Below are 18309 nucleotides of genomic sequence, written 5' to 3' on the forward strand. Positions count from 1 at the left end.
GGACCGTCTTTGAAGCATGTGGATGTAGATTATACTTATGATGTGAGGGTACAGCATGACATTGGACCTGTGTTTGGCCTTGGCTGAGTGTGAAACCTGGACATGGCAGTGTGGGTTGTGTTTTTTGTGCGGAGAGACAGAAAAGTACGAAAGGTTACGTCATATTTGATTGTTGTTTAGCGTTCAGACTTTCTCAAAGGCGGGTATTTATTTAGCATAATGCACTGCAGGTTTTTAGCATGTTTCTTGAAGCATCTTGCCTTTCTGGGAGATTGAGCATGACTTTGGCATGAAGAAAATTAGTAGAAGAGAATCTTTTTGCATTTTTGCAAATTCAGGTCAGAGACAGTTGTATGCCTTATGCATGCACATGGTGACACCACAGTGTGGCATCCTTCCCTTCATTACTCTAGCAGCAATGCAAGTCTCCTCTAGTGAGAAATCAGCAGCCTTTTTTTAGGTTTGATGTGAGTACAACAAGAGGAATTGCTTTTAAAGACTCGGCCTTTACACGATAAGATGTAAGTAAGGATAACAGTGATGTAATGCTTAAAATAATGTTACGCCTGTTTCCAGTTATGCAGGTGTATCTTCAAAATATGTTAAGTGATAAGCAATAGACACAGGATAAAAGTGTCTACTAAACACCCATATATTGATTTTCATTGTTTATAATATATAATATATATATAATATATATATAATTTAACTTATAAAAATTTTCCCCTGATTTACGATGTTAATAGATAACCAATAAAGATGTAACATCTTTTGAAACATAAGCAGTCATAGGACATGGAATACAGCACCTTTGCCTTGTGTTTTTATTGCAAGATGTTCCAAGACCAAGAATGTCTCATGTTGGTCCTAATTTTAGTTTTTCTCCTCAGGTCTTTAACATAAATTGTGAAAAGGGTTTCGGGCTGTTACTTTGCACAAAAGTTTGTCATCATTCGAAACTATGCTCCTTTAAACCGACAAGAACAGCCAGTACTGAGGTTGTAATTCGTTTTAATGAGAGTTGCTTCTTACCATGTTTTAAGATGGCTGGGTCATATCTTCAGCTATTTAATAGTCTATAATGTAACATGATAACAATTGTATATAAATGTTAATGTATCCTCTTGTTTTACTCAGTTTAGTACAATTTATGAAATTGTATCTGTTTGTTTGGAGCCATTTTTTTTTTATCATATCAGCTCCACAATGGCACCGCAGTCTCATTTCACCCTCTTAATTTTGAATTCTTTTGAATCAGTGTATTTTGGCTGTGAGAAGGCAAATAAACAGTGTGAGTGAGTGTGTGAGCACATGTAGAGGATAATCACCTAAAGCTGTCTCATTAAATATTTATGTGTATGATAATGGCTGTAGAGGTTTGATAAAGATGGGGAAATTGGAAGGCTTGGTCTGGAAATATTTCTCATTAAATCTCACTACAAGAAGAATCCACCACAAAGAAACTTCTAAGTTTAGGGTTAGTTCAGTCTCTTTAATTTATGCATTTACCGTGATAACTTTTCAAACAAGGCCCACATTTTAGGAATTCAGGAACTAGTTATCTTGACTAAACTACACAGTGAAGCTTTACGTTATGTGTGTGTTACTTCCAAGATGTTTATCTCTTACACACCTCGTCTTCTGTGCCCTGAGTGCAGAAAGCCAAGCTAGGCCCTGGTAAGAAAGTGATTGACGAGACGGACGACACCTGCTCCAGCCAGCTGCCATCCAACAGCCTGGACCAAGTCAAGCTCAGCGACTTCTCCTTCTTGGCTGTGTTGGGGAAAGGCAGCTTCGGCAAGGTGAGACAGCTGAGCTGAAATCAGCTTAAAAATAAAGTGCATCCCTTAGTGTCACTGGTAGCAAAGAAGGACAGATATCCAAAAATGATCTTTTCCTACCTCATCTCCCCCTCGCTCTCTTTTTCTGAAGGTTATGCTGGCAGAGATGAAGGCCAGTGACGAGCTGTATGCAATCAAGATCCTGAAAAAGGACGTGGTGATCCAGGACGATGACGTAGAATGTACCATGGTGGAGAAGAGAGTTCTGGCACAACAGGACAAGCCGCCCTTCCTCACACAGCTCCACTCGTGCTTCCAGACTGTGGTAGGTAAAATGCTCCTGGACACACATCAGGACAAGTCACTCCAGGGCAGGTCAGGGCAAATTAATTCATGAAAGGGCTTCTAGCAAAACATCTTACTCATAAAGTGATGTAGAGAGCAGTAGATGACGTGTATGACTAATACAATTTTTAAAAAACAAAAACAAAAAAACAGAAGAGGAAACAAACAAACCCCAGTTAGAAAGCTGAGGTTTGTGTTAGTGTGTGTGTGTGTGTGTGTGTGTGTGTGTGTGTGTGTGTGTGTGTGTGTGTGTGTGTGTGTGTGTGTGTGTGTGTGTGTGTGTGTGCGCGTGTGTGTGCGTGTGTGCGTGTGCGTGCGTGTGTGTGTGTTTGAGTCATACCAAAACCAGAGCCCACAACCTGAGAGCACATACTGTGTGAGTGAAAAGACATGCCCTCATAAATACAGGCACGTTTTGAAGCACATGCTGCCATACCCACACACAAACACACTATCAATAGGAGTGTATTGGTATCGCTTATATAAGCACAGACACAAGTGCAGATGTATGCACCCACATGCATAGAAACAAGTATGGACACACACATAGAGTAATGACAAATTTGCTTTACATAATAATTTGATGCCATTTACAGTCTTTTTTCTCCTTACTCTAACCTTGCCAGTGTGTACTAAGCTGTCATGCACATACATACTGTACACAATAAATTGCAATCAGTCTTCCCTCTTCCATGTAAGTTTATGAAATCTTCGAGAAATATCTCTTATTGCCCTGCTTTAACACCTACCCAGAAATGGAAGTGGGACTTCCTAAATTCTGAGCCAAAACCTTCTCAGATTAAGTTCCTTCATTCCTTTCATGTCGTGGAGAATCACTCAAGGTATCACAGCTAACAGTAACAGCTGATAGGTCCTGGCTGAGTGGCAGTATACTCAAGCTGGCATAGTGTGATGGTCTCTGTCCTTTCATGACACATATAAAGTCAAATATCCTGATATTCTGATCTTTAGTCCCTAGACTGTGTCAAGCTCCAAAAACACTGGACCCTACAGATCCTCTAATTTGACCTGATAGTGTCTTTAGTTCGACCTTTTTCATGCCACACACCTTACATACATTTTAGGCTAAATGTGGAAGAAATCAGCATTTAGCTTAATCAGAATGCCTCTTGGTAAATGTACCCATCTACCCATTGGTTAGACGATGGCAAAGCCGGACGAAGCAGGCAGACAGAGGAAATAGGAGGAGACAAATCTTGGCTCATAGCATATTCATGGATACACAACAGACAAACAATAAACCATCATAAACAGGGCTTCAGATTTGCGTATTAAAGACAGGTGTATCATTGGTCGGAAAGGCAGTTCGATGCAACTCTATTGAGTGCCTTGTTTTCTAGATGTTTTAGCTTTAAATGTCATTAGTGAGCCTGGTGTATCGCACGGTTGTTGACCTACTGTATTTTCTTATGCAACAAACTGGTCCTGTTTCATATAGTTTAGTTTTTGTGTTCGTAAAGATACAAGGCAAAGCCAGGTCCACAGGCAGTTTTTGATCTCACTTAGCTGTTTCACACAAACCCTTGAGATTTAAGACAAGATTCCCAGTTTTTTTTTTAAAGAATCCTGGTCATCACCAAAACTTTTAGCAGGTCAGATAGAGGGGTTAATCCAGTCTTGGATGCAGGAGACATCAAGACGTTTTCAAATGTGCTCAGTTGATTTCTGCACAAAATCTGCCAGCGCTCTTGTATTAAAATACGGTAATTAAAGACAAATTTTGAGAAAAATAAGCAGCAATAGAAAAGGAGAAAAAAATTTGAATATGATGAAATGAAGCACATGAAACACCAAAATAATGTGTAATGTTTAGAAGTAAACAATAGATTGTAATACAGTATGTGAATATCAAATGAACATTAAATATGCAAAGTTTAGCTTATGATTTAAGTTTACTTCAAGTTTTTGAAGGAATTTTATTTCATTTTATTTCTCTGTTTATATGTTTTGTGTTTTATTTTACAAAATAAGTAAAACATTTGTGCTGAAGGTCTTGTGCACCAGAAGATTTTTTAGCATAATAACATGCAGTGCCATATTTAAATATTCTTTGTTAAGACAGTATGTTGTCATTATTCATCAGAATGAAATCCAGCTGAATTATCTTTTGTGAGCCATTAGTGAGAACACACTGTTTCAATGAGATAGAAGAGTACAGTTTAATGTGAGAGGTACAGAGATGTAGAGAGTGTGTAGTGGTCACTGTCTGCTTTGTTGTAGGTAGTGACACTCTGGCAAACCAGGTGGAAGGTTCGGCTTTGCCATCAGTACGGGTCTGTTGCTGTGTGAGATAGTCGTTTTGAGCTAGTAAGGGACCATCAAACACAGCTGGAGTAGGGGCCGGGCCAAACTTGTCATGGGCTGTAGCAGACCATCACTGTTAGATAAAGAGAATATATCCTGACAGATGTCTGTGTTGAGTGTTTTCTTTTTCCATGAAGCGCTTTGTTGTGGGCTTTTTAGGTCACCTTGTCATGGAAAGTGTAGCAGGAACGATGGAAGGACTCAGACAGCAAGGCTAAAGGAGGCTGTAACACTAAACTTTATCTTTCTGTTTAGAGATTTGAAAGCATAAAGAATTTTAAGGCTTTTGTGGACCTTGCCATTTTTTTGTGCAAAATAGTGATTTTGCATATTTTTCTCTCTCTACCCTCCCCATGCCACATCTATCCCAATCTCCTCTCCTTTTGTATCTCTCTGTCTGTATGACCACAGGATCGTCTCTACTTTGTCATGGAGTATGTAAATGGGGGAGACCTCATGTACCATATCCAACAAGTGGGCAAGTTCAAGGAACCTCAGGCAGTGTAAGACATGCCAATTTAAGATAATTATTGTTTTGGGTTTGATCTCAGCCTCTTAAAAATCTTTTATAGTGTTACTAAGGTAAAACTAGAATTACATTATGATGTCACAGTGAAGTTGAACTTTTAGCGTTTGGATATAAAATGTCATCACTTCATCATTTTATCCTATTAGACATTTGTGTTAAATTTTGTCATAAAAGCATATGAATTCTTGTGTTGGGGCCATAAATCTGTCTGGGGAGGTCACAGTGACCTTGACCTTTGACCTACCAAATTGTAATCGGTACATCCTTGACTCCAAGTGGTCGTTTGTGCCAGATATAATGAAATTCCCTCAAGGCGCTCCTGAGATATCGCGTTCACAAAAATGGGATGGACGTGAGGTCATAGTGACCTTGACCTGTGACCTTTGACCATTAAAATCTAATCCGTTCATCCTTGAGTCCAAGTGAATGACTTTGCCAAATTTGAGGAAATTCCCTCGAGGCATTTCTGAGATATCGCGGGTGCGACAATGGGACGGATGGACGGACGGACAACCCCGAAAACACAGGGCCTCTGGCCACTGTGCTGCTCACGGAGGCTAAAAAAAAAAAAAAAAAAGAAAGTCAAAAAAAAAAAAAAGCTACAACAACAGTAATGTGGAAATTGTGTAAAAAGTTGGATTTCTGTGATGGTATTATTTCTTGACTAAAGAAAAGCTTTCTGTAAGTGTTTTGAAGGTTAATCTTCCTCGTGTTGAGGCTCTATAAATGCGTTGGTGTTATTACAGGTTCTATGCAGCAGAGATCGCTGCTGGTCTCTTCTTCCTGCACAGTAAAGGAATCATCTACAGGTGAGTACTAACTAGTTTACACAGTTTACATAGCACAAGTACAATGCACGCTGTCCTTCATATCCCCTGGCTACATTTAAAGTAATATTTAGACATTTTGTGATGTATTGAATGTCTGTTTTTTACAACACATACCACACAGTAGTTAGCCATCCTATAATGAAAGATCTTGCTTTTGTTTTTCTTTTTATGAAAACACCCAGCAACAACAACAGGGTTTTTGCCTGGAATAAATAGTAGAGAAATAAGGTAGTTAGCGTTAGCGGTGAAAGCCGCCTGGTGAAACTAATTCTAAAAGAAAAGTCAGTAACTTCAAGGATGTTTTGAATGTCTGTCTACTTCCTCAGGGATCTGAAGTTGGACAATGTGATGCTGGACTCTGAGGGACACATCAAGATTGCTGACTTTGGCATGTGTAAAGAGAACATGTCAGAAGGAGTGACCACGCGCACCTTCTGCGGCACTCCAGACTACATAGCCCCAGAGGTAAGTGAGGCTCAACATGGCGAGCTGTGTGTGCATGTGCCCGAGTGCATGTTTTGATGCATGAGGTCATCTCTCTCGCTATCTGGTCGGAGCCTATGTCACCCTTGTGTTTCAGATTAAGGTCACTGCCTCCGGACAGGCACACACACACGACCACATACACACTAGCATTGTTCAGTGACGTAAGCATCCCCACGCAGACGGACACCCAGTGTGCCTGCTGGCAAGTCCAAATTTAATCTAAACGCACAAGCTGGGGTCTCTGTATATCCCAGTGGGTTTTCTCACGAGTAAATTTGATCCTTTATCAGGATGTTACTTTGATCCGTTTCAGCGATAACTATTTAATTCATGACAAATCCACTTGGCTTGAGAATTTGACCTCATCATTTGTGATCATGATTGAGGTAATTTTGCCAACACATATGCGTAGATGTTGTGCTTGTTCTAGCTATTGCTGACTGGCAACATCCATCTAATATTGCGGACATGAAAACTGGTACATACGTCTTAATGCTCAACTTGTCAAAGTTAACTCACAGTGACAGGAATCCTCACCAGCGTTAGCTTTCAATGTTGAATTTGTCTGGTTGGTCTGGTTTCAGTCCAAGTAAATGGGGACTGACCCTGCCCTCACTCATGGCAGGAGGTGTGGACAGGGTAAGTCTAAGTTGACTGACTGGATGAATGGTAAGCCCCCTGCTGACCATAGTTGTGTATCACTGGAAATATTTCAGTACCATTTTCAATATGATACATGTTTCAGTACAATTACTAAAATGAAGCTAACTTACTTTGCTGGGTTTCAACACGTTGTTCTACAAAACCTGAACAAGATCTTTGCCCAAGTAAAATCGATTGTAAAATTTTAATTATAATTTCAACGGGGAAATATTTTCCTGAAAGTATAAATAAATAAGATCAAAAGTCTGAACAAGCAAGTATTTGGTGGCAACTTTTGGAAGTTGATATTTTTGCAATACCCAGTTCCATAGACAGGGTTCAGTAGGGATACCATAACCCTCGATCTATCCCGACAGATGATCACATCATACATGAAACGCTGACAAAAGGTTGTGATTTTACAACAAACTAAATATTTCAGAAATGTAAAGATATTGACAAAATACACCCGATTAGCCCTAATTTCATTAAAACTTAATCTAAAGCTAAAGCTAAGGGGTAGTGCCATCACCTTGCTAAACACAGGCATGGGATCTGGAAACCGGGCTTAGTATCCATAATTCAATGCCATTTTTGAGCCTATTAATCTATTTATCAGTCTCTCTTAATTTCACCAAATACAGTAACATGAAAGGTCCGATGCAGCAGCTTTCAGCAGTTCATACTTTATGTACTGATTTAGTTGGTCCAACTCTCTGGCCATTATCAGTTAGTTGGCTTCTATTTAATGGTGGGCTGCATTATCGATTCTCTCTAAAACCCTCTCTGACAGACTGGGAGGTTAATTCCGCCCCACGGACACAGGGTGAACATGCTGTGACCGTTCAGAGTCAGACTGACACTAATGCGCCAGCCAAGGATGAGACAGCAGGAGTTAGAGCAGCGACTATTTCCATAGCCAAGACACACATTACATGTCACACACTTTATGCTAAGTCACACGTACATGATGGCACACAGTGACACTCATGATGCATCACATGCACACAATTCTTTCAATAAGACACACAAGCCCAATCACGCACACAATTGTACACACATGCACACACTCAAAAACACTCATAGGTGGAGGCTGACCTTAAAAATGGGCTCACGGTGGTGACATTTTCAGAGACAATCGAGGTAAAGTGCTCCTACATTTTGCATTTGACAGAAGGATCAACTGTTAATTACTTTATTAGCTGATTTTGACCTAACGGGTTGGGCACATGCTTCATACAAATAACTTTTATTGGTCCCTTTTTTTTGTATTGTTCTTATAATACCTCTTATTTATTGAACACGCTGTAGGTGTATACACATTATATAAGCTGTCAGAAACAGTAACAGTAGTATAAGACAATCTTTTTGGCCTGTTTGTCCCAAAAATTCAAAAAAGCCTGTTTCTTTTTATCCTGAAGCTGCAGTGAGTAGTTTGTTGAATTTGAGAGTGTTACGGATCTAGATTGGGTAGTGTTTGATTGATCTATTCATCCTGAAGTTGCATATACATGAGTGATGTCTCACTGAACTCAAGAAGAGATTTTATATCAATCATGAACAACAACATTTGCAGAGTTTTGTCATATCCAATTGGTTCATCACTGAAATTTGAATAAAGTTACATCGACAAGTTGTAGGTGTCGGCCATTTCCGGCCATTTCCGATTTCATCATGTAGGTTTGGGGTAAGTGGTAAGGGAGGATAATGGGGTTTTGATTTTCTGCGTCCAACCATAATTTCCAAACAATTGAGAACCACCAATATGTACACCAGAGGGTCTATTTACAGAGGCAGGGTGGGGGGCACCTGCCACCCTTAATAAGGTAAACTCGAATGCATTGCAGTGTGTGTTTGTGTTTATATAAGCTGCTATAGTGTGTTCACATCTGCAACATAGCTGTGTTGGTGGGGTTTTGCATGTTTGTATCTCAGGATCTGTGAGATAGCTGTGAGATGAGAAATATTTTCGGTGGATCTCCTGGTTGTCAGCACACATATGACAGAATGTAGTTCCTGCTGCTAGTCACCACACACAGACACACGCACACAGACACAGACACACACACACACGTGCAGGCACACAGTTTTCGCTTTGTTTTCTCTGACCCAAATAGCCAGTCATTGGTAGCTCCTGTCTGGGAGGAATGCTCACACTAATGTGAATTTACACCTCAATGACTTTGACACAGAGAGAAAGAGATAGTGAGGAAGACAGGTAGAGACAGAGAATGGAGCAAACAGAAAAATAGAAAGCAGGAGACATAAGGTATTAACTGTGAGGAAAAGAGCAGAAGCCTAGAAGTGTAACTGGATGCTGAAGGAAAGAAGCAAAGAAAGTAGGAATTGAAATGAGAAAGAGTTGCCTAACGATGACTCTGCGTCATGTAATGAGGGCATTTGAGGATATTGAGCTGTCTGACGGGTCATTTCCCTCTATGCCTTACTTGGTCCCCACTGCAGTGTGGCATTAGGAGGCATGGGTGTCCACCTCGCTGCTCACTCCTCTGTCAGCTGAAACAGCAGCTGGGGTCTTTGAAGTGTCAGGCTAATTGAATACAAATTTATTCATCAACTGCTATCTACTATCAGCTGCTGTTTGTCCAGAAAGTGTTAGTGGATGATAATAGGGAATAGTGAGGCAGAACTTACTTACTTAGACTTTCACAACCAGCATTGATATGTACAATGCTGGATGTCTGGGACATTAATTTTCTCTGTAGTCTTTCCATTTGCTTTAATGAAGGAAATACATTTATTTTAAAGAAAAAGTTAACTAAGTTCTCACACAGGCTCATAACTTCGAAAGGTATTTTGCTCATTTTTTTATAATCAGACCCAACTGTTTTTGCTTCAGGCGACTTGAATATGCACAATTAAGGGTTGTTTAAGATGCAGAGATGTACTGTAGTTCCATTTTTGTTGCTTTTCCTTATTTCTCAAAAAGTTTGAGAACTAGGAATAGCAACCCTGAGTCATCATGGACTTGCTGTCTGCTTTTGCAGTGGCAGCTCCATTTTTAAACTCGTCACCAATTACTGAGCACTCAACCCAATGTTTGCAACTCAGGGCTATTAGTAGTCTTAAGAAATCACTTTGTCCGTGGTTGGAAAAGTGAGTGAAGAGTGAGAAAAAGTCAGGGGAAAAAAGGTGAAAAAAGAGAATGTGAGAAGGAAGCAGCAAATGAGGCAGTGGAGAGGAATTGAAAGCATTAAAGGGAGCAAGCGCATGAAAGCAGCCATGCAAACTTTCTAACTTTCTCCTCTCCTCTCCACATGTGCATGCCACTACAATGTATTTTCCCTATAGGGTTATTTTTAATTAACATCGTTAGCTAGCACAGTATGCTACTGGTAATGGATACAGTACATAATGCATGCAAAGAAATATTTTAGTGTCATCAATAATACATCATATTCTGTGGCAGGTCAGTTGTGAATTGGCATCTGTAAGTATATATTCTATGCTGCCTATCTAGAAATATACATACAGTATTTATGTCTACACAGAACAATCTGCTAATTTGCTATATTAAAAAATGAAAACTCAGCAGGACACTGAATTCAAAACAGACATTGGGTAAACGCTGGATAATTTTCTTAACCTTCCGAACTTTCTATCCTAAAATTCTTTCTATAATCTGTTGCTCACAAGCCTTCCCAACTTTATGGAAGGTCAATACTAAAATCCTGGAGTTCCCTTTTAAATTGGCTTCTCGTGGCTTCATATGTGAAAAGTTGCTGTTGATCTACTGTGCTACTTGCAGTGTAGGATGCTCACGTAAACCCCAAGGCTGCTCATTAATATCATCAGTGGATGAAACCAACTACAGCACACAGTACTGAGAAATGCTTTCAAAAAACAGGCCACTAAAGCATGGCCTGATGCACACCGTATCTGCTCCACAGCACTCACATTCCTCAAAGGGATCCGTTAACAACAGCAAGGCAGATAGCAACCTATAACAGTGTTGGTCATAAGGGCGGTGTTGTGCACTGTCGTGTTCAACCACACTGAGTTTTTTTTTTTTCCTTTTAAATCTGTGTCCATATGGAGGATGAGGGTTAGAGGAGCACAGGTTGGTGCTTGTGTGTGTACTGAGGAGAGTAGCCTTGAATAGCTAGCAGTCTGATCCAGAACTGTCATGTAGCATTAGGTCTAATGTGAGAGAGCACAAACACACACACACACACACACACACACACACACACACACACACACACACACACACACACACACACACACACACACACACACACACACACACACAAAGGACTGTTCAAGCCACAAGTACAGGTACATAAATGAACATACAAACACACATCGGTGCTCATGCAGGCACACAAAACATATTTTGACACATATCTTGATTAATGTACACACACACACAAACACACAAATGGAAAGACACACGCGCGCACACACACACATACACACACACGCACACACACGTATTTGTACCGAGTGAATCAACAGAGCACTACTGGCCAGAGGCTTTCGTACAATAAAGTGAAAAATAAAACAGGATGAGAGCAGGGAATGTCAGGCACAGGTCATCCTTGTCTATTTCCATCACTGCTAATCTGGTAGAATGAAAGAGCACTTCATGTATTCATCAGCATCATGCAAACAGCGAAGCAAACAAACATCCCTGTACATAATAAATAAGTAGAAAGCTGAATGACTAGACTTAATATGCTGCTGGGGAGCACAAAGGTCACTGTGCCCGAAACAGTAAATGTCCGCTGGTGTTTTCGCAGACAGGCGATGGGTGGCAAGGGCAGTGAATCACAGCAGCGTCACATTAGCGCAGTATTTTGCAGGATGGCCTGACACGTATCTAAACAGTTGCGTTTTGCTGAACTTTAATTGTCCTTTCTGCCTTTTTTTCTTTCCTTTTCTCTTTCTTTTTGCCTCGATCTCACTCACATGGTTTTGCAAGAGAGACTGTGAGGTCAGTTCTCAGTGACACTGTGCAACAAATAGGCCCCATTAGGTCCTGGATGACGCGCTGTCTAATATTGGCCTAGTTCACCCAGACATGGTAAAACTGTATCCTCTTAGCAAATCAGTAGAGTACTAAACAACTCGACTCCCCTCATTAAAGATGTGGTACATTTGGACTGCTCAAAGTTGTCGTGTTACCATAATGTGTTGTATTACATCAGATCTGTCTCTTTTATGAAACGTTATTTATTTTTGTTTGGATGTGAGTAGGGAGATCCCGAGTGAGTAAGTGTTTTTGTTTTCCCGGTAAGATTATTCTGCTCTCAGTTTATAAGGATAAGGACTCATCTCTTCTCATACATATTGAAATATTCCAACAGAGTGCAAATCTTATGTGAAAACAAATCTTTCAGAGGGTGTAGCTGAATTCACTGGCAGCTGTCAGGTCAGAATGAAGGTCGGCATGATTCCTGCAGGAAGAGGGATTTGAACAGGCAAGCTCAGAGATTTCACTCACAGAGATCCCTCACCATGGAGTCTTTGACCCTCAGGCTAATTAAAAACATCAAACCACGATAAGGGAAAGGGGCTTTTCTGTACTGAACCTTCATGCCTTGTCACCAAAGAACTATGGAAAGCCAAGGATTACGGGTCAGCACTTCTCACCTTCTCAATGCACCATGTTCATTTTAACATTAGGCTGTAGTCTCAGTTATAACCTCATTCTTAATCTCTTTCATGTTGATATGATCCTTAAGAGCTTAAACACATTCGCTGACAGAAGAATACGTGAACTGCATCTTAAACAGATCTTCACAGTTGTCATGATTTTGATGTTTTTTTGCAAGATAGGTTCAGGAAAGCACTGATCAAACACTGCACCGCCAGTGCATGACTATTTTTTAGAAATTAATTGGATTTTTATGGAGAATCATAAAAGTCAGAATGTTAGCATAAACACATCTGAATAACAGCTTTGACTGAAATAAAGTTGGATCAGTATGTGCTTCTCAGTGATATTGTTGACGCTAAACTGACCCAAACGCAAAAAAACAGTCCTGAAACAAATGACTGGAAGCATCTGTTTATTTTAATAAAGTGCAGTTTAAATCTGAATCAGTGTAATGTAATGGACAAATACACAGAAACAAAATATATTTTTCTGTGCTTGATTTGAGTGATTGTCGGCAAGTAATTCAGATTGCACTAGTAAAGTTACACAACGGTATGCACAACACTGGGCATACTGTAGAGCAGAATACCAGTGAAGGTACAGAGGTTGCGATCGCTGTCTGCCCAGACCCAGGACCTGGCTTCCATGTGCACATCTACCCGGTCTCCTTTCTGAAGAAGCAGCACTACTCCATTAGAGCCGTTATCAGTGACATCGGAGCCAGTCGGGTGTTCAGCAGTGCCCACAACTGCCTCACCGTTCTTGTACAGCAGTAAAAAGCCAGGGTTTCCACCGTTAGCGTGAGAGTAGAGGGTGAAGTGGTAAACTCCCTGGACTGGGGCTGTGAAGACTCCTGTACAGGAAGTTCGAAGCAGGAAGAGGACGATAAGTGATTTTTGAAGAACCAAAAGGAATGAAGCATTAACACAATGGACTGGCTAATTGAGAGGCATCACAGAATTTACCACTTCCAAGAGTAAGCGCAGGAATTCTCCTTAGCAATGACAGGGCAAGAAAAACAACCCCCAGGTTCATAAGAGATGAAGTGAAGTAGGAAGAGATATAGAACAATGTAGGAGCTGGGCAAAGATGTTTGTATCTTCCTATGACATTTTTTAAGAGTGTTGTTTTGTGTTTTATGACGTAAATTAATTCAGCAATGACACAAATAGGTTACTGTAATACATCACCTGTTGTGGGATTATAGCTGTCACCAATGTTGGTGATAACTTTCTTGTAGACAAGAGTGGTCTCAGTGTTAAATGGCCCGATGTGCATTTGGTTCTCTTCCAAAGCAGCTGAGAAAGCCACTTTATCTGATAAATAAATAAATAAACAAAAAAACATGATTGACTGTGTTAGAATGTGTTTTTTCTGTATGTTGCCTTAAAAGAGAAAGTTGAGCTACAAAAAAGAGCATCTCATCTCCATTTACTTTAAGCCAAACTTCATCCCTCCCATGTTGATGTATAAACTTATTTACCTTCAGACATTGTTGTCTTCACTTCTTCCAGGGCTGCAGCTGTTTGGTCAACCTTATTCTTCATTTCCTCTTGCACAGCTAGACTTGTCTCCAGTTTGGCTTCCAGCTCTATCATGAAAATATATTAAGCACAATAAAATCTCCCTGACGTAAGCTAAATGACAAAAAACAAACAAACAAACAAACAAAATGGTAACTAAATAATACAGTTTAAAGCCTTATGCGAATGTGCATATACGGGGAACAGATATATGAGCAAATTTGAGATGGTTGCCTTGATCAGCTGTTTTAAGTGCCTCCATCTCAGCCTCTGTTATTTCCAGCTTTGTGTTCATCTCCTGGCCCAAGATCTCAGCGGCATTCAGTCGAGCCTCTAAGTCTGTGGGATTAGAGGGAGGAAATTGAAGACTATGAATTGTGAATTATTGATATTGTGGTCACAGTTACTGTAATATACGGTACATTTAAATATAAATTGTAGATACAATATACACTGAATATGTACTTTGCTACCTTTATTTATTCTCTCCAGTGCCTCAACCTTAATTTCAGTAACTCCAAGGCGTGTGTTCATTTCCTTAGCCAAGCCTTCAATGGCTTCTGATCTGAACTTAAACTCTAGTGGAAGAATTGAGATAGAGAAAAAAAAAAATGCATGAATTCAGCCACTACATCTCATTTAAATCAGAGAAGAGATCAGATTGAATCAGTCTTTTTCAATCACCCAAATAAAATTATTACTCATTCATAGTTAGATGTAATCTTCAAAAACAAAAAGGCTACCTTGATCAGCTGTCTTGAGAGCTTTCACCTCCCTTTCTGTGTCTTCAGTCTTGATCTTCAGCTCCTCACTCAGACTTTCAATGGGTCCCAGTCTGGCTGCCAGCTCTGTTGGATTAGATCAGGAGGGTAAAACCTATCAAGTCTTCAGCTAGACAAATATATGTGGGTAATATACAGCATCAGTGCTACAGGCATTCTTTTGTTCTCTTGACCTTGATCAGCTGTATTAAGTGCCTGTACTTGTCTCAGTGCATGTTCATGGCTGACCCTCAGCTCCCCAGTCAGACTCTCACTGGCGGACAATAAAACAATATGACCTCAGATGAGTTCAGTTAATAGTGAGATGAGATAATATGACAATGCAGTAATACAATTTCAACCTGTTGAGACTTGGAGAATCAAAGAATTTGACTCATATTTTGGGAAGGTCAGGGAGTATCGGGATTTTTTTAGAATGGAGACTGGTCTTTTCATCCCTTTTGAGACAAATTATTAACAGTCCAGAAAAGAGATAAAAATTTGTAGTTTGAAATGCTCTAACTTAATCATGTAAAGGTCATGGAAAATTGATAGATATATCCATCAGGGACACAGTAGGTAACGCCGCAAATAGTCTTCATATGAATATCTTATATTCCATGTGGCAACTCAAGAAGAATTTCTACATTTTGAGCCATCTCTGTTTACCTTGATCCACATGCTTCAGTACCTCTACCTCTGTCTCTGTGTTTCCCAGCTGGGCAGCCAACTCCTTCTCTAGACTCTCACTGGTTTGCAGTCTGGAGTCGAACTCTGAAAGTTAAAATGAGGATAGGAATTAAATCTTGATTTCAACAGCCTGTTCTTAAGTCTTCTGGTATGACTTATTCACTCATAGTATAATTGTAACAGCACAATCATCTCTATATCTGTTTTATTTACCTTTAATTTCCATCTGTAATTGTGCCACTAGGGCTTTTTGCATCTCTGCCTGGACATCAGTGGCATTCAGTCTGGCCTCTAGTTCTGCTCATCACATAGAGGAATAAAACATAATTTTATCAAACACACAAATACAGTAATTCTGTCGAGACAAAATCGGATTTTACACCTCCAAACATAACTTCAACTGAATTATGCCGTAAAAATGCGATTTATTTACCTTGGTCAGCGGTCTGCAGTGCCTTCACACCTGTGTCCACATCTCCAAACTTCTTCCCCAGCTCAGTCAGTCTGATGTTCAACACTGTTTGTTAAAAAATGAGCAAATGAATAATGCATGTTTTTCCATTCAGTCAAATATAAATCATGAGCTGAGATTAGCTGAGGTGAGGTGAGAGGAAATCTACTTTACTAGCCATTAATAATGGACTTGGTAGTTGTATTACCTTTACTTTCCTTCTGCAGTTGTTTTAGAAGTGTGTTTTGGCCCTCCAAATCACTGACATTCAGTCTGGCCTCCAGTTCTTCTCAGTGAGGATGGGAGATAGAATAGAATGATTAGAATAAATAAACAAGAAAACAACAAACAAACAAAGATTTCTGCGCAAAAGTATTTTAAAAAGGATCTGACCATATTTCCTTTTTGTTGTCTTTGACTCTACCTTGATCCACAGTCTTTAGCGCCTCCACCTCAGTTTCAGTGTCTTTAAGCCGGGTATTCAGCTCTTCCTCGAGACTCTCACTTGAATCCAGTCTGGACTCAAACTCTGACAGTTATAATGATAAAAATCATGTATTATTTTCTCAATCTTAAATACAGCACGATACCTTATCGGCATTCTTTAGCCTGTTGTCTTCCAATTTTTCAATCATTGATTAGCAATGTGGTAGTACTAATATAATAATCTCTACACATGTTGATGTACCTTTAATTTCCATCTGTAATTGTGCCACCAGGGCTATTTGCGTCTCTGCCTGGGCATCAGTGGCATTCAGTCTGGTCTCCAAATCTGCTCATTACATGGAGGAATAAAACATGAAATAGGTCACACAGATAATTCGACAAAAAAAGCCATCTCACATTCCTCTTTCAAGAAAGCAAAAGAATAATCCTTCTACCTTTGAATCAAAACATATTCTGCATTCACTGATGTACATAATCATGCAGTGATTGCAATTCATTTACCTCGATCAGCTGCCTGCAGTGCCTTCACGTCTGTATCCGCATCTCCAAGCTTATTTCCCAGCTCTGTCAGTCTGGCACTCAACTCTATTTGTCACAAATTAGGTAATAAATACTGCATGACTTCAACCATTCAGTCAAACATAAATCATGAAGTGAGATCGGATGAGCTGAGATGGGAGGGGAATCTACTTTACTGGTCATTAATAATTGACTTGTTTGTTTTATTACCTTTACTTTCCTTCTGGAGTTGTTCCACTCTTTTGCTTTGGCCTTCCAAATCACTGGCGTTCAGTCTGGCCTCCAGTTCTGCTTAGTGAGAATGAGAAGAAGATAATAATAGTACACAAATGAAAAACGAAGGAAACAAACAACTAAAACACAGATTGATAGCTAGAACACAAAAAATGGAAATAGCTCCCTCTTTCTCCCTTCTGATTATAAGCCTTTTTAAAAAAGTAGATCATGTTTCTTGTTATTGGTAAATGTACGTTACCTGTGTACTGCCGCACGACTCGCTGCACCTGCCTCCTCTGCTCCTCTACCTGCATCTCACTAACTCTCAGCCTGGCCTCGTGGTCTTTTTTAAATAATGGAAATAATGGATGTCAAACAAACATACACCTCACCAGCTGCCACAAAAATTGAGAAGTTTGAGACAATACACATAAACTATAAATTAATTAATTAATTATTGATAAACAGATGAAAGATAGCATAGTTATTGTACATATTTATTATACAAATGTTATTTTAAAAAAAAACACAATATAATAATGCTTTCATTTCAATTCTATCCAAATTTACCGGTATAGCCTTTCTTTAGTGCATCCACCTGTTTCCATAGTTCCTCCATCAGACTGTCAGCAACTGTCTGTTCTGTACAGTAAATTACACATATTACGTAATGCAGTATGAGTGAATGTGAAACATTCAGGGATAATACTATATTTGCCATTAAGTCTGTGATGAAAAAAAGGAGACGACTTGGAGGCTCAGGAGGATGCAGGAGATGTTACATTTTTCATCACCTTCTGCACATACCCTTCCCTTTCTGAAGCTGCACCAGTTGCTCTTTGGTCTGTTGCAGCTCATTTCTCTGATCATCCAAAAAAGCTGCCATCTCTCTGAGCAGAGTGAAGCTATCTGCTTCAGCGGGCTCATCCTGACTGTATGTGATAGGAGTAAACCTTTGTCCCAGGACGTTAGCCTCAGACAGGCAGAAGCCGAGCAGGACAAATAAAACAACCCTCATCTTTGTGGTCTGTAGAGCTGTGACAGCTGAGGGGTCTGCAAGAGCAATTTTTAAGCATTAGGCGACCGTGTGAAGGGTTATGTAAGGTCTGTATGTTGTTTACATGTAGTTGGCCATCTGAAGTTC

The 18309-nt window shown here is 39.8% G+C and overlaps 1 protein-coding gene across 2 annotated transcripts in view; it reads left to right on the top strand.

The window, feature by feature from the left end:
* The window catches only part of prkcaa (protein kinase C, alpha, a), a 143875-nt gene that overhangs the window by 98974 nt on the left and 26592 nt on the right, over positions 1-18309 (top strand). For both annotated transcript variants that reach the window (XM_040145306.1, XM_040145307.1), the window contains exons 9-13: positions 1659-1802; positions 1933-2106; positions 4863-4954; positions 5727-5789; positions 6137-6275. In XM_040145306.1, the coding sequence (XP_040001240.1) occupies positions 1659-1802; positions 1933-2106; positions 4863-4954; positions 5727-5789; positions 6137-6275 (612 nt within the window). The remainder of the gene's footprint in view (positions 1-1658; positions 1803-1932; positions 2107-4862; positions 4955-5726; positions 5790-6136; positions 6276-18309) is intronic.

Source organism: Xiphias gladius, chromosome 15, assembly GCF_016859285.1.
Source record: "Xiphias gladius isolate SHS-SW01 ecotype Sanya breed wild chromosome 15, ASM1685928v1, whole genome shotgun sequence".
NCBI classification, from domain to species: Eukaryota; Metazoa; Chordata; class Actinopteri; order Istiophoriformes; family Xiphiidae; genus Xiphias; species Xiphias gladius.